This window comes from Pelobates fuscus, chromosome 12 (genome assembly GCF_036172605.1).
Source record: "Pelobates fuscus isolate aPelFus1 chromosome 12, aPelFus1.pri, whole genome shotgun sequence".
NCBI classification, from domain to species: domain Eukaryota; kingdom Metazoa; phylum Chordata; class Amphibia; order Anura; family Pelobatidae; genus Pelobates; species Pelobates fuscus.
Window position 1 is genome coordinate 121072295 of NC_086328.1, and position 22858 is coordinate 121095152.

The 22858-nt window shown below is 40.3% G+C and overlaps 1 protein-coding gene across 2 annotated transcripts; it reads right to left on the reverse strand.

Annotated features, from left to right (window-relative positions):
• Nucleotides 1-1044: 1044 nt before the first annotated feature.
• Nucleotides 1045-20229, reverse strand: CAPRIN1 (cell cycle associated protein 1). Of its 2 annotated transcripts, none has more exons than XM_063438317.1 (19): nt 20103-20229; nt 19079-19216; nt 14118-14180; nt 13905-13991; nt 13424-13662; nt 12500-12582; nt 12031-12174; nt 10874-10926; nt 7551-7640; nt 7079-7234; nt 6694-6802; nt 6078-6130; nt 5471-5533; nt 5164-5313; nt 4409-4559; nt 3957-4151; nt 3428-3531; nt 2987-3050; nt 1045-1714 (listed from the first exon to the last, which is right to left on the reverse strand). In XM_063438317.1, the coding sequence occupies exons 2-19, from the start codon at nt 19214-19216 to the stop codon at nt 1650-1652; spliced, it is 2007 nt and encodes a 668-aa protein (XP_063294387.1). In that variant the 5' UTR covers nt 20103-20229; the 3' UTR covers nt 1045-1649. The 2 variants fall into 2 exon arrangements, with proteins under 2 accessions (XP_063294387.1, XP_063294386.1); XM_063438316.1 differs by having other exon boundaries at nt 5471-5581.
• Nucleotides 20230-22858: the final 2629 nt, after the last annotated feature.

Consider the following 22858-nt stretch of genomic DNA (forward strand, 5'->3'; position numbering starts at 1 on the left):
AAAGTAACAGAATGCCAGACAGGCACAATAGATTCACAAGTTAATATTTCTTACTAAAAATCTACACCAGAGTAAGCCTTAGTTGTAAGGACAGATATTTAAATTCCAAATCATATCCATGCAGAAAACAGAAGCATAAATTTCAGTTGGGACTAAATTAAGAAGCTAAAAGTTAAGCTTAAAGATATCTGCAGATACATGAACAAACCAGTCATTGGAGATGTGACGTTTTGCTAGAGCGTTCATAGAATTAGCCATACAACAGCCAACCATATAAGGATCCATTGAACAAGAAATTGAAGGTGTACTATGAAAGCGGTCACAAAAATTGAATTACTAAAAGTCCTTCTGTTTAAAAGGCAGCACCACTGATGTACTGACGTTATATATAATATTAGTCATTTTTGCCACCATTAGTCAAATTTACCATGTTCCTTACCATGTACAGATTTACAGAGTAGCTAGTGTTGTATGTATAGGTCAAATTGTATACCTCTATAACCACAGCAGCTTTTCCATAGTCTGGCAGCCATAGAACCAGTGTCGTTCACATCAATTCAATATTAGAAACATTTCCCAGACCTTCCAAGACTTGGGAGCACAGGTAAGGAAGGTGTGAGTCTATCTCCATGTGTGAAACCCAAGTAAGACGACTGCAAAAATTTTTTTTCGTTTTAATAAACATGTTTTTATTTGCCAGATTACCATTTTTCCTTTTAGGGGGAGAATATGATCCACAAATGGCAGTTGTAAGTGAGAGAAAGAGCAGCGGCTACAGCTTTTCTTATCTTCGTTAGGAAGGTATAGGCATTATCCTACATGAAAGTGATAATGCATGGATTTTAAGGTTTAGACCAAAATATAGAGATCACAGAGGACAAGTATGCCCCTCACCTACAGATTATACAGACCGAGGACTCCCTCTAGGCACGGACGCAAACCTTACATAATGTATGCAGGTAATTTTGTATCACACAACTGTGTATACTTGGCTCAGAATGTCTTGCTACAATGTTAAAAAAAAAAAATTAAAAAATCAGTAAGTGGGTGGAAGTAAACTCCCATTTTACATAATTTTATTGTAATTGCCAATAAAAAGCTGAAATGTTTCCAAAAATTTTAAGATGTGTCATCAACAGAGGAAAAAAAATATATAAAAAATAAATCTCTTGGGCTGAATCTTTGCCTACCACAGGGCACCGTGCATTACCACCAAAATATCACGATATCGACTGATCCAGGGTGAGAGGGGGCGCTAGAGATTTTTCCCAAGCTCAAACCCCAAGTGGTTAGTTAAATAACAAATTACAAAGTGAGGGAAAAAAAAAAGGCTAATTAAATGGTTAACCAGGATTACTAATGAAAGTCAGTCAGTGCCGCTCCTTCGTAACCAGGAAGAGGTGAAGCGGTCACTGGCTCTTAACGAAGCAGGAAGAACATGCAGAATATGGTTTGTAGATTCTTCACATATCCTGTTAATATTAAGCAGACAACTGCAGTCTTGTCTAAATCAGGCAACAAAAAACCAGTCCCTTTAAAACAAGACTTCCTGGCAGAAAAAAAAAAAAAAAAAAAAAGATATATAAACGTAACTTTTCCGGTAACATATACAACACACCAATTGGTGTTGCAAGCTCATCGGTGACTGACTAATTGACTTGCTGGCTGGTCATCTGTGGCATTCCTCTGTTGGGTCTTGGGGGCCCTCCTCGAACTGCAAATAAACAAAATAAAACATGGAAAGTAGATGAAAAACAAAATGTTTAAGAAAAAGGGCTACAGTTGAGTGGAGTAGCTTTTAAAATTAAACTAGAAACCTCCCACATTTGCAGATCGCCCCAAGTTGGGATTACCAAAACAAAAAGTGGAAAACATATGCACATTATACACACTGAAAGCATTTAATAATAATACAAAAACACACACACACAGACACTATACAGAAAAACAAAAACACCAGAAGATTATTCCCAGAATCCCCCAGTGAGCAAGAACTGATGAGAAAGCCAAAACCTAGCTTAATCCATGACTATGAATACACAAGTAGAACATACTGGTGTACACAATAGTTTTACCCTTTGTACAGCACTACAGACTTTGCTGGCACTGTATAAATAAAATAATACCTAGCCTAAAAGACTATGCATATAATGTAAAGAAGAAACCTTTGTTGAGCCTCAGTTTGCAGCCAATACTTTTTACGTTTCCTAGAGTTCGGCACTTCTGAATGTCTGTTGCAGACGAAGCAAAATGTAACCATTCCCTTGGCAGCTGCAGGCTTGTATTTAAGAACCGTGTGTGTGCACGCATTGGGTTTCAGCTCTTGCTAGTATTTTTAGTTCAATGGCCTGGCCTCCGCCTTGCGATATGGTATGTAATGCACACTAGCTGAAAGCAGAGTTTAATAAATACAGACAACAAAAAAACTCCGCAACCAGCTGAGTTGACTTAATACAACTTTATTGAAACTCAAGCAACAATTCACAAATTCTGAGTTTTTCTTGGGTGTTTTAATAAGCAAGGAGGTTGGATCGGAGAAACATTTTATTTCGCTTGCAAAAGTAGAATCAAAATTTTGGGAAAAAAAATAATTAAATTTATACACTCCCCATGTGGGTAAAAAACAAACAAAAAAAAAAACGCAACAAGTAGTAAAGCTTAAAAGAAAAAAATAAATTAAACTTCAAGTTTTCAGGACAGATTCTGTGGTTAAAAAAAGGCAAGATGTTCTAGCAAAAGCATTTTTCCATCAAGCTTTAAACTGTTGCTCAGAGCTTTAAAACAAAATAATTTACAAGTTAATTTAAAGCAGGACATTTCACCCAACACCAAAGTGAAATGTGCAACTACTCCAAACTAGGAGATTGGGAAAATTGAGTGGCAGACGTTATCTAATCATGTTATAAGGGCATAAACTGTTCCATCTACTCCTCAGGCCTGTGCCTCCTGTCGTAGCGAAGTTACGAGTGCATCACTTGTGCATTACCTCGAGGGGCTCCCCGAGGACCTCCCTGGCCGGCACCACGTTTAAAATTTTGTTGATATCCATCCTGGTGGAAAAAAATCAAAAGAAGAAGAAAAAGAAGGAAAAAAAAAAGTTAACATGAGAAGTAGACTTAACTGGTCTTTAACAGAGCAATGCCCAATGTATTAACAGATAATTTAGTTAGTGTGGATATAATAAAAAAATTGTACATGTGTCTGGCAATCACTAGTGTCATAGTTTGGTAATTGTGCACAAGAACCAGGATTCCAGTGTGATTTTAGGCCAAGTTATAGTTGTTTCCAACATGATCACATAAAATGGCAGCCCGTATGGACCAAGATGCCAAGCAAAACTAGGTATTGTCAGGCATTTTTTTCATTAAGTATGGAAGGCAACCTTATACATGCTTCTGGTTTAATGCACCTAAATCACAAAGCTTACCCTTTGGTAGTTGTTGGAGTAATCGCGGGGAGCACTGAACTGAGGCTGGGTATAACCACTGTTTGGAGTGTTCGGGAAAGTGGGACGGTAACCATCATATCCTCCTAGACAGACATTACAAAATAAACCACACCTTATACTTCAAGTCTGTGCATTATCTGGCACTTTAACTATATGAGACAGACATACAAGATCTACCTAATCTCATTCAGGCTAAGTTTGCATTATTTGTCATACTCTATTCATTGTGCATTGCAGTATGGTATTAAATCAACTGTGTATGTGTTGTTTAAGTAGGCCATATGCAATGAACTTAAAACCAGCAGATCATTTCAAGATGACAACCATTTTGTTTTACCAGAAATTTAAATGTCACTTAAAAGCTCTAATTTCAATACAACCATCTAATCCAAGGTCTTATTTGGGACACGTATGACTGCTAAATTATTGACCAGTAACCATCTCAGGTAATCCACTTCATGGCCATAAAGATCAGATTGTTTTAGCTAAGAAAAATAAATCAGCTTACCTCTAAAGCCATTAGAGGGACCCCGGTATCCATTAATCAGGTTTCTGCTGCCACGCTGTCCTCCTCGGGTCATTCCTCTGTTGTTGTAGAACGGCTGATTGTTCCGTGGGAATCCAGAATTCTGCTGCGCAGCCTGCGGGTGTCCAGCAGATGTTTGGTGTGATGGATCTGAAGATGCATGGTAAGTGTTCACCACTGGAGAGGAAGGAGAAGCACATTAATGGACTCTGAAGAGCATTCCAACTATTGTTAATAAAAAAAATAAAAATAAAGTCTGAGCACAAAATCCTATAATTAACGTTTACTCTGTATAGGCTACAAAATCTTCATGTCAAAGTGGTTCAGCCATCCAGTCATGATGCAATAATCGGATGATGTAGTCCAAGCATCGGATGCAAAAAACATCTAAATTGTGTTGGCTGTTACCATACGCGTCAATAAGCCAAACCTACCTGTTTGAAGCTGTTCTTGTTGAAGTTCTGATTGTTCCACTTGATGTGGCTGGCCGGGGAACGTCTGGTTGTAGCTAGTCTGGTACTGGCTTTGTTGCTTCAGTGTTTCTGGATCATTCACAGGAGGAACAGGGGCATTCATATTGAAAACCTGGCAATAAAAAAAAATGCAGAGTAACTTTTTGTACTATCACAATTTATATAGGGTTTTTTTTTTATATATATATATATATATATATATATATATATATATATATATATTTTAAGAATTTGTCAAGTAATTTCCTAGAAAGCAAAGGGTGTGGGGCGAATCTTCTTGCACATGTTTAGAATTCTACGCAGTACCTTTCGAGGACCATGTTGGAGAGCTTCAGGCAAGCATGTCTCCCTTTGGCAAGTATATTAAAATAAATAAAAATACAAGTGCGCATTTCAAATATGCTCAAGATCACGTACTAGCAAACAATTTAATAATCAAGACACCTTATGCTGTACCTTGATTAAATTGTGTTTATTATGTGATCTAGAGCATATTTGTAGCATGCACACATATATGTTTGATGGATCATCTTAAAGTCGCAAAGTTGCAACACAATACTAAAAATCATTGCTTTAGGTATTATTAGTTTCACATACACGTGATCTATAAATTCTCACTTTAGCAACTCCCAAGAAGTCAAAGTGGGCATGTAACCTTAGAGGTCTTTAAACATATGCAAACAAAAAACAAAAAAACACACTAGATAAATACTTACAGTTTGCATTGACTGGAATGGAGCAGCGTTAACATTGATCCCGCTGCTGTGCAGAGGCTTGTTGGACCCGGTTTGGAAAACCTGAGGTTGGGAAGCAGCAGGAAGAGATGAGGAGGTCTGTGTTGGGTCAGGACTTAAGGAAAGTGAAGCCTAAACAAAGAAATGCATATATTTTTTTAAAAAGTCACAAAACACACATAAATGGCAAGTTCATACGGATTAATAAACAGACAAAAAAAATAAAAAAATAAATAAACTCACAACACAGAATAGTGGATATTATACAAAAATGTAAAAGTAAACAAACCTGAATCTGTTCCAGAGCCTCCTTCTGGGTCCTTTGCTCGGAGGGATGAGATGGTTGGTAAATCTGTGGAGAGCCGACATAACCGTCACTTGTGGAGGATACCAACGAAACCTTTGAACAGACATTAGGAGGTTGAATGTCAATAGTTTAAGAGATAGCAGAAACGATGAGGCACCTGTCCAGACTCGCAATAAAATCAGTGCTCCACTAAGAATAAGACTTTTGGTGTACTTTAGTAGCCTATAAAACAATACATCTCCTGGCGTTTTACATAATTGACTTTGCCTACAATAAACAGAAATGGTCCAGGCACTTAGGACTGCCTCATAAAGCAGATTTAATAAAGATCAGTGCATAACACAGGTAGCAATTTTCCAACCTCCAAATGAGGTCTTTACCCAATATAAATACAGCCTGGCCCCCAACTCTGTCAAGCATTGGATTAAACAATAATTGGTAGCCCAAAATGTGAAATTGGATCACCCTACCACGTGTTAAAGAGGAGATGAAGCCAAATTCACCCAAACAGGCATCTCAATTCTGCCTAGTTCCCCCTTAAATTTTTACCAAAACATGCAATGTATGCATCATCAGCAAATGATCTTACCTGTGTGGAATCTGCAACTTGGTTGGGTTGAGATAGCCTTGGCTCAGAATGGACTTTGGAGGGGACAAGAGAAAGGAAGAAAATAAAAAAAAATTACAACGAGAAGACAGTATTAATAAAATGTTACTTAATATGCAGAAGTTTACCATGAATTAACACTCAAATAGGTCCACGCCAATTACAGCTTTGACCCTGTGCCCCGCGAAGAGGTACAGACTGAGGGACATGGAAAAGGTTTGGCTAACAAGCCAAAAGAACCAGGGGATCACATTACAGGCTTTGATCCTCGACCTAGTCAGTAATCTTAACATGATGTGAATAGTGCCCTCAAACTGACGATATGTTAGAGACCTGCGTGTCCCAAATTGCAAATCTTCTTAACGTATGTATTGACTGTTTGAACAAATTCTCAATAAAAACAGATTTACAAAAAAAATAAAAAAATTACAGCTTTCAATGTTTACCAGCTCTTTGTCGGAGATATAGAGCTTCTAGAATGCCAGAACGTTTAATAAATGGTTCTTCAGAACCGGAAGATAGTAGCCCAGCATGAGGTATAAGCCAGTGTTCCAAAGCTTCAGGACCTGAGCATGTCCAAAAATCACAGGATGCTTACCTGGCGGGCAAACCATCTGTGGGAGATCCATGCTCTGAGTTGGGTTCATGGGCTGTGCGGAGACAATAGCTGGGTCGATTGCTTGACTTTCAAACTCCAACATTGAATCCTGCCAAAGCAGATCATGTAACTTTACAGCTCTAACATGGAAAAAGCAAAGTCTATTCCAACCCAATTATTTTAATACATTCGGAAACTACTTAGCACAGACACCATAAAGAGTTACTTGCACTCCATACGTACATTTAATAACTGAATGTTTTTGTGTGTCATTCTAAAAGTAAGCTAACCTGCCACATCCAAGGCAAAAAACTCTTAAGAGACTCCAAAACTAAACAATACAGCCTGTCATTTTCCGATAAAAAGCAAATGGCTATTTTCTTACCTGCATAAAGTTGTATGGACCTTGCATCTGGGCCATCAGATCCTGAACTCTCTGCCGTCGCACAATAGGATCAGGGGGGGCTTGAGTAATGGTGTTTAGTGTGAGCGGTTCAGGAACAGGAGAGGGTGCTGCCTGCTGCTGGAGTGAGTTTACAACCTTTAAAAAAGCAAAAATAGCTTAAAGACACCCATTTTTGTAAATATAGGTGTTTAGATTCCCTGCTAATCACAGTACACTCAATAAGACAACGGCCACAGGAGGTCAAAGATCCTAAGGAAAGCAATTTGAAGTTTACCTTAGAGAGCCAATACGGACGCCCAAAGTCAATAAGTAAATGGGAGGGGGAAGAAATAAAAACACCAAAACACTTGCTTATTGCAATGATAACTTGCTTTTATTAGGGGTTTTGATAGAACATTGACAGTTTCTAAGAATGCTAGAACGGCTTCACTTTCAAACACTAAGCTCTTACTTCAACGGTTTCTACTGTCCACTCGTCTATTTGCTCTTTCTCGCTGCTGCTACTGAACTGCGTCTCTGCCATGAACTGTCTGTTCACAAACTGTAGGATGAAATCATTGTTAGCAAATGCAAATTTGGAAGAAGTTTAAAACAAATCCAACATCAACAGTAAACACTGACAAGGCAAAAAAAAATAAAAACCCAAGGGCAGAGTACAGAATATTTGATAGAGTCCTAACCTCAACATCTGAGGAAAGGGATTTAGGGGTGATTATTTCTGATGACTTAAAGGTAGGCAGACAATGTAATAGAGCAGCAGGAAATGCTAGCAGAATGCTTGGTTGTATAGGGAGAGGTATTAGCAGTAGAAAGAGGGAAGTGCTCATGCCATTGTACAGAACACTGGTGAGACCTCACTTGGAGTACTGTACACAGTACTGGAGACCATATCTTCAGAAGGATATTGATACCTTAGAGAGAGTTCAAAGAAGGGCTACTAAACTGGCTCATGGATTGCAGGATAAAGCTTACAAGGAAAGGTTAAAGGATCTTAACATGTATAGCTTGGAGGAAAGACGAGACAGGGGGGATATGATAGATGGGCCGCCGAATGATTCTTATCTGCGGTCACATTCTATGTTTCTAACTTTAACACTTTGATCCCCATCTGATTATCATAATGCACAAACTTTACATGGCACTGCCATTTATGTGAAGATCAAAATATTCAATATTTTCTTATTCTTTATATGTAAACAAATATACATTTGACATTCTAAAAAAACAAACAAACAAAAAAAAAAAAAAACCCACTACTGTATTTAAATATATCTACCAAGCAACAGAGGACCTCCACCCCTGTCAATTATTGTTATAAACTCTGCCCTTTTCCCATCACTGAACAAAGAATGTGGAACTAGAGAAACAAGCATCATTTCAAGTTCAGCTCCAATGGAATGTGCAGCCTGGCTGTGTCAGGACTGAACATGGACTGCTAAATCTTAATTTGTTTTTTTTTACATTTATTTTATTAAAAGGAAAAATGAGAATCATATGAAAGAAAGGTCAGTGGAAGTTATAGTTTTTATAGAGTAATTACCATTAAAGCAACAGTACCTGTGTAAGCCAGAGATGATAGCAAAAGGTTGAAAACACCTTTCAGCGTTCTAACCATCACTATCTGGTTGTTTTCCCTCTCTCTTAACTACTCCAGTGAAATTTGTATAAATAAAAAGGTTTAGGTTTATAATGTTAGTGTTTATTTAGGTCTAATCAAAAATTAAAAACAAAACAAATAAAGATCTAAAAAAAACAAAAAGAAAGTAAACAAAACCTGGCATTTGCGCTATATGTCTTCCCAACCGTAATTCACCTCTTCCATATTAAATGCACCTACACTTATATATCATTTTATTCAGGGGAAACAGGGCTTTCGTTTAACATCAAATATTTAGGTATGGAACATAATTTAATATGAAAAAAATGTAAAAAAAATGTAATAAAATAAGAATTATTTTAATTCTACGTGACATTTTAACTGTGAATGTCAAAATACTGTTTGCTTTTACTGCAATGCAATACACATATTTGTATTCAGCGATGTCTCACGTGTAAAACAGTACCCCCTATGTACAGGTTTTATGGTGTTTTGGGAAGTTACAGGGTCAAATATAGCGTGTTACATATTTCAGTTTTTTCACATTGAAATTTGCCAGATTGGTTACGTTGCCTTTGAGACCATATGGTAGCCCAGGAATAAGAATTACCCCCATGATGGCATACCATTTGCAAAAGTAGACAACCCAAGGTATTGCAAATGGAGTATGTCCAGTCTTTTTTAGTAGCCACTTGGTCACAAACACTGGCCAAAGTTAGTGTTAATATTTGAAAATGCAAAAAACTAATTTGAACGCAAATTTTGGCCAGTGTTTGTGACTAAGTGGCTACTAAAAAAACTGAACATACCCTATTTGCAATACCCTGGGTTGTCTACTATTGCAAATGGTATGCCATCATGGGGATAATTTTCATTCCTGGGCTACCATACGGTGTCAAAGGCAACCTGGCGAATTTTAATGTGAAAAAACTGAAACGCAAACCTTACATTTGACTAACTTTTGAAAACACCATAAAACCTGTACATGAGGGGTACTGTTATACTCGGGAGACTTCGCTGAACACAAATATTAGTGTTCAAAAACAGTAAAACTGTTCAAAACAGTAAAACGTATCACAACAATATCGTCAGTGTAAGTGCCATTTGTGTGTGAAAAATGCAAAAAAAAGTCGCTGTCACTGACGATATCGTCGTTGCAATATATTTTACTGTTTTGAAACACTAATATGTGTGTTCAGCGAAGTCTTCCGAGTAAAACAGTACCCCCCATGTACAGGTTTTATGGTGTCTTGGAAAGTTACAGGGTTAAATATAGTGCTAGCAAATTAAATTCCCTGAACTTTCGGACTTGGGCTGTCAGGCAGGTCCTGCAAATTGTAATTAATAAAATGACCTAATTATGTAAAATTATTACATATACATACATACATACAAGTGGAAGCTTGGCACTCTCCTCCAAAGACAATTAATTGTGTCTCATATGCCTGGGTGCAAATTGCTGGCGTCAAATATACAAGCAAATAAATAAAAAAATCAAAATGCACTCACAGGTCTTCGTGCTAGTAGAAAAATTGGTGCTTTATTAATTCATGTATGGTGTACAAAAATAAATCAAAGTTTCGACCCTACCGGGTCTTTTTCAAGATAGATAGAGATATAGATACAGGCACTCCCCCTGCTGGCATTGACATGGACGGCTATGCCGACCATGAGATCGCGGGGTTCTCGCGATCACATGGCCCTGGGGGGCCGAAGAGGACGGAGGGGGACTCCCTGGGCTCCCAGGTAAGTCCCCCATACCGGGATCGCCGGCGACCGGGTAAGTAAAAAAGATCGCAGGGCGTTTTATGCCGCCCTGCGGCGTTTAGATCCACCAAAATAAGGACGGCATAGAACGCCCTGCGGTCTTAAGGGGTTAACTAGGGGGTTAACTAATGAAGACATGTGTGAAATATAAATCGTTTTTAAGTTGTAAATTAAAAATATTTGAACAAGAGGTTATGCTCTACATAGTAATCCCCCAACACGTTTACAGTGCCGTCATTGTGCCGAGCAGACACTTTTTAAAGCAATAGCTGCTGGACCAGACTTATCTAATTTCTCAGACTGCTGACTGCACTAGATGCAGTGTGTTATGTGCAACCTGCATCAATGATGGCAGCAATCTCCACAAAATCAAGATGGCAAGTAACAGAGAATATTTCTGAAGTTCTTACCTCAGTGGATTCAACTTCGCTGGGCTCAGCATATTCCTCCACTGTTTCCGGTTCTAGAAAAAAAAAAAAAGGGACAAAATTCATATTAAAGCAGACCTGCCAATTTTAAACTTAACTTTATATATAAAAAAAAAGCATACATAAGTGCAATCAATACACGCCAATGTTCGATAACCTGCTGTTTTGTTGGCTATTCTGCAGAAACCTATACGATTTCCTTGCATGTATGATAATAGCAGGTGGTAGAGCAGACATGAAGAAAGTGGCAGCTAACAGGGAGGATGAGTGGGTTAGTAGATCCTACTCAAAATAAAAGCACGAACAGGAGCAAACTGTCGTTTCCCCAAATTCTATATTTTGTATTTAACAAAAAAATATATATATATATTTTTATTTATTTTTACAGGTGATTGCTTAATATTCTCTTTTATTAAATTTTCCCATTAAAAAAAATTATAAGAATTAGCAGCACGTTATAAAGTGCAATAGCACCAAATAGATTCACAAAAAAAAAATATACATCATTGTGTCAAAAAGTGTGCTGTATCTTTAAAACAACCACAATACCACTATATATTGAATAGCGTGCATATATTGAATATAACAATTTGATTAATTCCAGATTAAAATAATGCAAACAGTACAAGTATTATGCAAAGTGCCCATAAATCACATGCATCATATAGTAAGTCTATTCAATAGATATGCAAAAAAAAAAAATTATATTAAAAAAATCACACACACAGTTTGTTTTTTGCATTTAAAAATTTACTACAGTATTATGCCGGTGAGCATTGCAAGCAGCGAGGGAAACAGACTTAGCTGACATTTTGCTTAATATGCTGCAGAAAATAAAAAAACAATCACCCCCACTTCTTTTTTGGGGGGGGGGGAGACGACTACAAATTTGGCCCACCAGACTGCTAAGAATACAAAATAAGACTACCTTGTAGTTACCTAGAGTTAAGTGTACAATGATGTATGATTATAGAAATAAATCCCAGAAGCTATACAGTGTTATACTAAAACGGATTGCACAGTGCTTGGAATAAAGTCAGATGGACTTCTGTAATCCACATGGCGCATTGAATCCTTAGTGGACTGGAAACCAAACTAAGGTTGGACAGTGTCCAATAAACAACTGCAGCAGACATTACCAAGCTCAGGTGTCTGTTCTTCCACTGGCGCTGCTGCAAGCATCTCCTCTTCTTCACAGACACCATTCTGGTGGCTCTGGTCTTGAGAGCTGTCAAAATACCCGCTCTGGAGGACACGATCTACTACCTCCCGAAGAGCTTTGTCTGTAAGAATCATAAACCACAAATGAACCAAACATTGAACAGCAGTATCTTGGCAAGCTGGAGGTGGTGGGAATGTTTTAGAATGAACAGTTTGCAACTGGTTTCTAGAAAGATTGCCCTGTGTGCATCAGCAGTAATAATATTGCTGAGGAAGCAGGATCTGGCCTCAGGCCCAAGTTACTGCTGACTAAAGATATGCCAGAAAATGCATGACAGCCAAATACAGTAAACAGGCACAGAATTCATATTATGATGCCATCATGCTGCACTGAGCAGAACATACACTGAGGGGAATGCTTCAAACCAAACCCTACTGCAGACTTACAGGTGGTTCCACACACAGGTTTGTCCTTCCCATCCAGTATGTCCCAGAGGTGCATTGTGGCCCGCTCGTACTGCTCGCTCAACCTGAGAATACAAAGTATCAGTCAGCAACATCCTTATACACAAGAATAAAAACACATTTACCATTGCACACATAATAAGCAGAGAAGAACTACATGTCCCAGTGCAAACATTTTCTAAAAACACTCCAAGATCTGCAGACTGCAAGGAACCCAGAGAGGCACTGGTCATTAAAGGGGTACTCCAACCCCCCCTTTTAACTGTATTCTTTTTGGTCATTTAGAATGCCCTAAGAAGCATTGCCCAGTCTGATGTCACCGCCTCCATCAGAGACTTATTTGACGGGAGCATTTCACTGGCCCAGAGTGCATACACGCACTGGGGTCCAGCGAAGTGAGAGAGTGACAAGTTATTTTACATTATCATAACAGTAAGGGAGAGAAGAGCATGCGCACTGGGGGAGTGGACATAAAGTTTCTACTTGCAGGCACTCTCCTGGCACTGCCTGCAAGGAGAGAAGCTGACAATGTCAGAGCACGCTGACAGAAGTATTTTTTCACAGTATCGACAGTAGGCGGTTCGGCCTAAGTCATGTAATAAGTCCATAGAGGGGATGCAACAAGCCCATGGCACAAAAGTGCCAATATCTGTACATGTGCAATGTTTCAAGCTGAAACTCCACAGACTACAACCACCATGTCCACTTCTAGATGCAGACATGGTCATGGTGGTTGGAGCAACCCTTTAAACTAAAGTGTGAGTGCAACCTGTTAACACTTGGACTGCAACTGGCTGCTATAAAACCAAAAATGATTAGTTTGGCATACACTGAACAATAACTAGGAAAATGTAGGCTGCGCATAAATAGCTGATCTTTATTGCTCTTTGCACTTGGGAGTCTTACCTGATAGTGGGGTCACGGTCAGGTTCCACAAGTTTATAGAACTCATCCAGGGCAGTTATCTCTTCATCTGATATCAGAGGTATCCCATTTAACCCTTGCTTTAGGTCATTCCGCACATCCTCATCAGCCAGTTTATCTAGAAAAAAACGCATCTCAAGCACCGTCTTTAAGCGCCTCTGTTCCGCTTCATCACGCATAAGTTGCTCTCGACGAACAGCCTTCTTTATAGACTTATAAATCTGCAGGATAAAATTATATTTAAACATTAAATTTAAAAATAAAATTAAAAAAATTGATAAAGTGAAACCAAAAGTAAAAACTAGCTTTGTGGTTTATTAAATCTTACAACACACCTCTGAAAAAGCACATAGGGCAGTTAATGCTTACTTTCAAATAAGAGTTAGGTGATGTGACACTGCTTCCAACTACATCACGTTAACAGAAAATAAATTTGATTTATAAAAAGAAATCTGCTACTTACATCTTGTCCCAGAGACATAAAACTCTTTTGCAGTTCACGGGAAAATTCCATGTTGCAAACAACCTCTTGATATTTTGATACTGCTTCCTAGTTGGAGGGAAAAATAAATAAATATATATATTAAAAAAAAAAACATTACAGAGGCAAATTGTGTCCTCATGTGCAAAAGGCAAACATATTAAATTATGCCGTGGTAAAATGAACACAACTTACAAGCTGATCCTGATTCAATCTCTCTCCCTTGTCCATTCTTTCCTGGTAATCATCCAATTTGCCCTGAAACCAAACATTGTCATTATTATCAGAAAAGTAAACAGAAAAACTCAATAGCAGCCATTGCTGTAGTGCACCAAATAATGTAAAGCAGTGATGGCCATTAGTACTGGCCCCAGAAAAAAAAAACATCAATTACATTTATAAAATGTATAGATATCAGAAAAACATTTCCATGAGTTAAAGCATTTTATAAATCCAAATTTACATGGCTAAACTGCAAAGTCTGTTGGTTAATGCAATCCTGCTGCCCATTAAGCAGATAAAAAACCCCACCAGTAGTGAATCTTTGAATGTGTCAAAATCTATGAACTTTCTGCATTTAATGTGACTATCGTCTGCTATGCATTAAGAAGCGAAGCACTAATTATTTGATTATTGATATAGCGCTGTACAATGTAAAAATATATATATATGCACTATTCTCGGTATTAAAAGTCCAAAAAATTTATTGGTATATAGTTAAAAAACAAAACAAAAAAAAACAATTGACGTTTCAGTCCTGCATTGAGGACTTTCATCGGGATCTAAATCTAATATATTTTTATCCTGATGAAAGTCCTCAATGCAGGACTGAAACGTTGATTGTTTTTTTTAAAAGGGACACTATAGTCACCTGAACAACTTTAGCTTAATGAAGCAGTTTTGGTGTATAGAAAATGCCCCTGCAGCCTAACTGCTTAGTTCTTTGCCATTTAGGAGTTAATTCCCTTTGTTTATGAACCCTAGTCACACCTCCCTGCATGTGACCTTGCACAGCCTTCCATAAACACTTCCTGTAAAGAGAGCCCTATTTAGGCTCTTTATTGCAAGTTCTGTTTAATTAAGATTTTCTTATCCCCTGTTATGTTAATAGCTTGCTAGACCCTGCAAGAGCCTCTTGTATGTGATTAAAGTTCAATTTAGAGATTGAGATACAATTATTTAAGGTAAATTACATCTGTTTGAAAGTGAAACCAGTTTTTTTTCATGCAGGCTCTGTCAATCATAGCCAGGGGAGGTGTGGCTAGGGCTGCATAAACAGAAACAAAGTGATTTAACTCCTAAATGACAGTGAATTGAGAAGCGAAATTGCAGGGGAATGATCTATACACTAAAACTGCTTTATTTAGCTAAAGTAATTTAGGTGACTATAGTGTTCCTTTAACTATATACCAATAAACTTTGGACTTTTAATACCTAGAGTGCTGATACCTGCCTACTACAAATGAATACTACTAGCCATGGTTTGTTAGCACCCAGGCAGAGAGGGATTTCCAGCGTGAGTGCAAGAGAAATATTATATATCTATATATATATATATATCTCAAGTACAAATTCAAGTCATAGTGCAACATTTCAATTGGGTAAGGATCAGGACTTAAAACATTTATAAGCTTTTTTGTAGCTGGTGTAGACTTATCACAAACGTCTTGATGCATGTTTGATTACCCTTCACAGGTGGGACATTTTAGCATCCTTCTACAGACTTTCCTAGTACAATCCAGAATGGGAGAAGAATGCAGAGTTTGGTTTTAAAACTGATTTATTTTGGCTAAAACATTGCAACTCCCCCCCCTCCCACATGAGAGTCTGTAACATGTTTTAATAGATTGTAAAATACAAGCCAAAATGCCATAGGAATATAGAGAATTCTTAAGGATTCACAAAAACACACTTTATAAGTAAAAACTGATTCATTTGGTCAAATATCAAGCTGGCATAATCATAAACAGCACAGCCATTATGAATGAATATACAGGTATTTTATGTGCTTTAAAGATAACTTCAGGGAATGCTAACATATTGACCTCAACAGTGACTAATTGTTGGAACCATGAAAACCATTTCACAATGGAATTCAAGGTGTCTATAAGTGTAAAATAACTTTTGGTGCAGAATAGCTCAACAACAGTTCTTAAGGAACTGCCATATGCTTTTGGTGGCCTATGGGCACTGCCATTGTGATATGCCACAGGGCTACATGGGAACTGTCCACATGGCATCCCCTGGGGAGCAGTGCCAGCAGGTCAATCACCAGGGCACCGCCTGGGGGCTAGGCACCAGCGTTATGTGGGCACCGCCTGGGGGCTAGGCACCAGCGTTATGTGGGCACCGCCTGGGGGCTAGGCACCAGCGTTATGTGGGCACCGCCTGGGGGCTAGGCACCAGCGTTATGTGGGCACCGCCTGGGGGCTAGGCACCAGCGTTATGTGGGCACCGCCTGGGGGCTAGGCACCAGCGTTATGTGGGCACCGCCTGGGGGCTAGGCACCAGCGTTATGTGGGCACCGCCTGGGGGCTAGGCACCAGCGTTATGTGGGCACCGCCTGGGGGCTAGGTATCAGGGTTATGTGGGCAGCGCCTGGGGCTAGGCATCAGGGTTATGTGGGCAGCGCCTGGGGGCTAGGCACCAGCGTTATGTGGGCAGCGCCTGGGGGCTAGGTATCAGCGTTATGTGGGCAGCGCCTGGGGGCTAGGTATCAGGGTTATGTGGGCAGCGCCTGGGGGCTAGGTATCAGGGTTATGTGGGCAGCGCCTGGGGGCTAGGTATCAGGGTTATGTGGGCAGCGTCTGGGGGCTAGGTATCAGGGTTATGTGGGCACCGTCTGGGGGCTAGGTATCAGGGTTATGTGGGCACCGTCTGGGGGCTAGGCATCAGGGTTATGTGGGCACCGTCTGGGGGCTAGGTATCAGGGTTATGTGGGCACTGGGAAAACCATCCCTTATTGCAGGGGCTGGCTAGGTGTAATGCGCGTTGTTCGTTAAGTGCTAGGGAATCTGGCAATAGACAGCCCAGTGAGCTCCGCACCCGGGGGGGCAGCTCTCGGTTTAATTCGAGAAGGGGGAAGCCATCCACCCCCACATCCATGCAGCCCCCCCGGCCCTCGCTCAGCACAGGGAGCCGCCATGTTTGTTGCGGCCTAACCCATGTGCGGCAGCCTGGGGCCTGCAGTCAGACAAAGGGCGGCGAGCTCAGCGAGCAGGCAGGGGATATCCATGTCCCTGGGCTGGGATACGGGGTGTGAGCTATCTGCACGGAGTAACTAGGATCTGATCCGACTGCATTCACAGCCCGGGGGAAACGGTGCGGCCGGAGGGGGGGGTTGCCAGCGATAACTGCGGCCGGAGGGGGGGTTGCCAGCGATAACTGCGCCCCCCCCCCCCCCCCCAGAAAACAGCAAACCCCCAAATTCAACCCACCCCTTCCCCCCCGAAACAGCAAACCCCCAAATTCAACAAACCCCTTCCCCCCGAAACAGCAAACCCCCAAATTCAACAAACCCCTTCCCCCCGAAACAGCAAACCCCCAAATTCACCCCCCCCCATAGACCTAGCACCTGCATATCCCCCCCCTACTGACAGACCCCCAACACTTGCATATCCCCCCCTCCCGAGAACAGCAAACCCCCCCCCCCCCCCTTTGATAGACCCATCACCCCCCACAGAGACCCCAACACTTGCATATCCCACCCACCCCCGCTCCACAACAGGCCTGCATGGGTAACTACTCCCCCCAGCAACAGGCCTGAAAACTTTCAACAACCCCCACCCACGTAGCAATAGCACATATTACAGGGGCATCAACATCCCAGAAAGGGATCTACAGTAAACAAAGGCAGGCTAGTGCCCAGCTAGATATATATGGATATGGGTAACAGCATTTAGGAGAATCGATGTAAACAATAGCATTTCAGCACAGTGGAAACACTTCATTTATAAAAATCTTATTAAACACCCAGTGGTGATTTTATTTCCTTTACAATTAATGTTATAGCTATACTAAGTTTGCTATTCACTTCAGCTATATCTCAAGTAGTTAAAATATAGGTTTTATAGTCTTCATATGATAACTCCAGCCTAAAGTGTTTAGCAATCAGTTAATAGACAATCCTGTTATAACCTTACAAAACGAGATGTCTATTTACCAGTCTTACTTATATTGTGTTATATATCTCAATATGCTGTCATATACTGCTATGGTTTTCTGTGTGTTTAATGCTTTCATTTCAATTAAAATTGACTTACACAAAAAACAAAAACATTCGTTTCATTGACACATGAACCAGTTACACCTGAGAGGCTCCAGCCTCTGCTTGCTAACAAACTGAGCAGTTCCCCTACCCCCCATGTTACTGTTTGGTTGTACAGATGAGACCATTTACTTCCTGCAGACTACACAAGCTGCTTTAACTCTTCAAACTGGTTCTCAGATCACCATGGGCTCATAAAACTATTATAAACTGCAAACATAGCCCTTCGGCCATTCATTCAGTGCAAAACCCAAAATCTAGATCTCAGAGGCGCATATGAACCCTCAAGTATTAACAGATGCCATCTAGTTGGCCCCGAGTGTTCATCAGTTTCAACATAAACAAGACAAACTCTCAAAAGACAGTTTATTTTGGAAAAGGAAAGCAATTGTTTTGAGCAAATAACAGGTCAGTAGTATATAAAATAAATCCATCATAATGTTTGAATCTTAGGTAATGTGTTCGTTCTAACAGAATATAGTGTGTGTGTGTATATATATATATATATATATATATATATATATTAATGGACACACCAGACACACAAAGAGTTAACACACAAGTACAGTAAGGGGTACTTGTACAAAACAAAACATTTATGGAGTTTGAAAAATAAAACAGCATTTCTTCAATAAACAAGGATGTTGTGCGAAGATACACATGTAGTAAAGCTGCTGGGTCTACTGGATGATAGATCACTCACAGCTGATTCGGCCACACTGTAACTATACCCTGATAAGGCATCATAGGCTCCCCAATTCACACTAGGCATATCCTGATCTTATTTCACCACCTTTTCGTTTACCATTTATTTTTCCACCCATAAATTCAGTGATTGAATTAAAAAAAACAAAAATCTGTGCAGCCAACGGAGAAAAACTGTACGAACCTTTTTCTTTTCCAGGTTACGAATCTTCTTATCAAGGACTCCCAGGATTTGTTTCATGGCCTCACTCTGGGTGTGTATGGTACCAGCCGCTGCATCGCTGGAGCCCGGAACAGCCTTGGTAGTGGTGGCTGATGGCATCTGACAAAATAAGAAAAAAAATGCATCAAATATTATAAAAACTTGTAAATATCAAACCTTTAATATTCAATTCCTTAAAACTTTGGAACACATACCACATACACAATCTAGAACACTTGAAAGGGGACACTAACATTTTAAAGAGGAAAAAAAAAATTATATATATATATATATATATATACACACACACATAATTATATCTTATAAGTTTGCTTTGTATTAAAAGTTCTTTACTGTAATCTAAGAGTACGTTGGATCACAGGTCAGTGGAGGCCATTTATCAACTATATAGCTTTATTGTGGATATTCACTATATAGTGTTAATTATTGGGAATTCCAAATTGTAAACTACCTAACCCTGCAAAATAGCACTTATTCCCCCGCATTCGGCTATTTTATAGTCTATATTTTACGATTCACTTTTTAAATCTCTGACAATTCACCGCTTAGTGAATAAGCCTGCCAGGACTAGTCTTTAAAGGGACAGTTTTGTCACCATAACAACGTCAGACTTTTAGATTAAGTTGTTTTGGTGCCTGGAGTGCCCCTTTAAAAGTAAGATTGATAAAAATGTATTTATTTATTTTTGAGAGCTGACCAGGAGCAGAAATCTGCACATTTTAACCCAAAATAGTCAGCTTTGAAGATTTTTTTTTCCCCCTATTCCAGTGGTTTTTTTTTACAATTCACAGTGTTCTTGTTTATCGCACACAGTTCCCAGTTTAGTGAATAGCCGGTATAATTTGTGCTGGGGTTTAAAGCCCCTCCCTCCCCTCCCTCTATAATAGATGGCGGCCAGGATGCCCCCCCTGCCTGCCTGCCCCGGTAAATGGCTTCCTGGGAGGAGGACACGCGGTTTAATGATCGCTATTTACTATCCCCGCACCTTCCAGGATCCCCGCGGGGTGTCGGTCACGGTGAGCGCTGGTCTCGGAGTGAGGATGAGAGAGAGAGGAGTAGCCGCCCCGCCGCTGCCGCCTCACCGAGCTAATGAGGCCGAGGCACAGGAAGCGGAGGGATTTACACGGCCAGGGGCCTCCAGGAGCTGTCCGCGGCAATGCCTGCAGCACGGCGCCAACAAACTAACAAAAACCACCGCCATGGAACGGCTTCCCGGCAACTTACCGTGAGATCGGTGTAAGATCAGGGCGATGTGCGGCCGCAAATGGAGAGAGGGTCCTTCAGGCGGGACTGGGGCAACACTAACTGACAAAAGGCGATAGCACAGTGCTGCAGGACCCAGCTATAGGAAGGGGCAGTCCTAGAGGGTGCCAGGGAGGGGGCGGTCCTAGAACCAGGGAAGGGGCGGTCCTATGAAATGATTGGCAGGAAAGCTGTCCATGTTAATGACTGCCAGTAGGGTGTCCATGTTAATGACTGCCAGTAGGGGGAGGTATCCCTTGTAATGACCTGGGGGGGCAGGGGGACTGGCCCTGGGGGGATAGGGGCAGGGGTGAGAAGGGAATTAGCTAGTGGTGATTGCAGTGTTTTTGGTAATTCCATTGTACAGCGCTACAGAATCTGATGGCGCTATACAAATAATAAAATAATAATAATTTGCTGTAGATGGCAGCCCCTTGGGTGGCTGGCCCTGGGGGGCAGGGGTGAGGGGGGGAATTAGCTGGTGGGGATTGCAGTGTTTTGGGTAATCCCATTGTACAGCGCTACGGAATCTGATGGCGCTATATAAATAATAATAACAACAACTTGCTGTAGAAGGCAGCCCCTAGGGTGGCGGAAATATAAACATGCTGTTGGGTGGTGCCTGAAAAGTGCTGCCCTGCAGTATACGGCATTGGTAAATTTTGAGCTAAAGTATGAAGCATCCAATGCTGCCTGAGAGATATCCATCAATTAGGGAAATATTGCAAACTGCATTAGTTAAAGGCAATTAATGGTCAAAAAAAATAAATAAAAACTACACACTATTTAATAAATTATTATTTTATAATTTCAAATTAAAGAATTAGAAACGTACCTTCCAAAATTCCTGAAGTTTAGCCAGTAACTTCTCAGGCTAGTAGGAGAGGCTCCACTAATCAGGAGTCTGTTGTTGTGGTTTGTAAGGTCTGATCTTATCCTTGTTCAGCAGGGGGTAAATAATTCAATCACAGTTCCGTTTATCCTACAGGTTGGGATTGGTGGAATTGTTCAGTAAACTGATAGAAGCCATACAAAGACAGTTCACAAAACTACATATAAAACAGATCTCTGAGCCGTGGGCAGCTCTGCTGTCTTAAAGGAGGAGAGAGACACTTATATTGACCGTGTGGTTTACCCGATTTAGCATGCACAAATTGGACAAAGATGGCATAGCCAATTGGAAAGTAAAAAAATCTGTGCCAGAGCCTGGGAAAATGTCTAATAACCAGTTTTAGAGCTGAAAGTGCAGGCAGGGTATTATCTGCCTCATCAACTTTACAGTAATGCAAAGTTCTTATGCCTTGCCTCCCAACATTGCAAAACGGACAAAAAGGGACATTTTCATTTTAGTGGTGGGGCTGTTCTAAGAAATCTTAGGTGAATTACTAATAAGAATTTATGCAACTAAAATATAATTTAGTACAAGGGCAATATCTTATATACAGACTGATTTCTAAACACATTTATTTTAGTTTAAAGACACGTTTGGGCACAAAATAGGCACAAAATAGGGACAAAATAGGGACACATGGGAGGTGTGTTATGGTGCTTAGAGTGACCCTTTAACGTTTTACTGATCTCCCTCCTGCGGTTTATGAATTCTACATACTACAGGATAGCTTTTTCATGTATTGCCCTTGAGCATTAAGTAGAGCTAGCTAACCAAGAAAACAAGGTGGGTCTAGTAATAGTCTGTGAGAGAGACTCATATTCTCACCCATAAATGTAAACTTTCTTTGTATCACACATAGTAATAAAATACTATGGATGTGCTCAGCCTTTTAACCACTGTAGGGTGTAAGATGGCCAAGTACCTTAGTGCAGTCATGTCCAAATTCCAGCCCGCGTTCCGGTTTAATACGGCCCACAGGTAATTTGGCTAATCTATCTGTTGTGGCCCACAGTGAATCCCAGAGCGCCGCTCAGGGTCCCTGGATCTTTGAACGCCGCGGTCCTGTGCGGCGCGCACATGGATTCCCTGGAGGCCAAGAGATAGCGAAAACGCAGACGGCCATGCAGTCACTGCTTGTCCTCAGTCTGTGTTCTCGCGATCTCTTGGACGTAGACGTTGCGGGGTTTGGTTCCTTCTCCCTGGAGGGACAGAATGAAGGGAGAAAGAAGGGAAATAATAAAGAGCAACAGAATGAAAGAGAAGGGACATAATAAAGAGACAGAATGAAAAAGAGAAGGGACATAAAGAGACAGAATAAAGAGATGAAATGAAAAGTATGCCGTTTGCAATAAACTTTGCATAAAATAGTTAATTTGCATTTCATTTTAATGGTTCAAAGAATGTCAGGCAAAATGGTCGGCCCTCACGCATGTTCACTTCATCAGATCTGGCCCTCTTTGAAAAAAGTTTGGACACCCCTGCCATAGTGTAATACATCATCAGTCCAGAAGGGTGTATGATAAACATCCTATGTCATAATGATGGAGCGATTGGGTGGCAAGAGACAAGGATATATTGCAGGCATAGGCAACTCAAGTTGTTTTGGA

Excerpts from the sequence above, each read along its gene's own strand:
- CAPRIN1 (XM_063438316.1), bottom strand. The coding sequence starts at position 19,216 with ATGCCATCAGCCACCACTACCAAGGCTGTTCCGGGCTCCAGCGATGCA. Across the intron at positions 7,235-7,550 it reads GGACAGTAGAAACCGTTGAA|GTTGTAAACTCACTCCAGCA; the intron begins GTAAGAGCTTAG and ends GCTTTTTTAAAG. Across the intron at positions 3,532-3,956 it reads TCCCTCTAATGGCTTTAGAG|GAGGATATGATGGTTACCGT; the intron begins GTAAGCTGATTT and ends ATGTCTGTCTAG.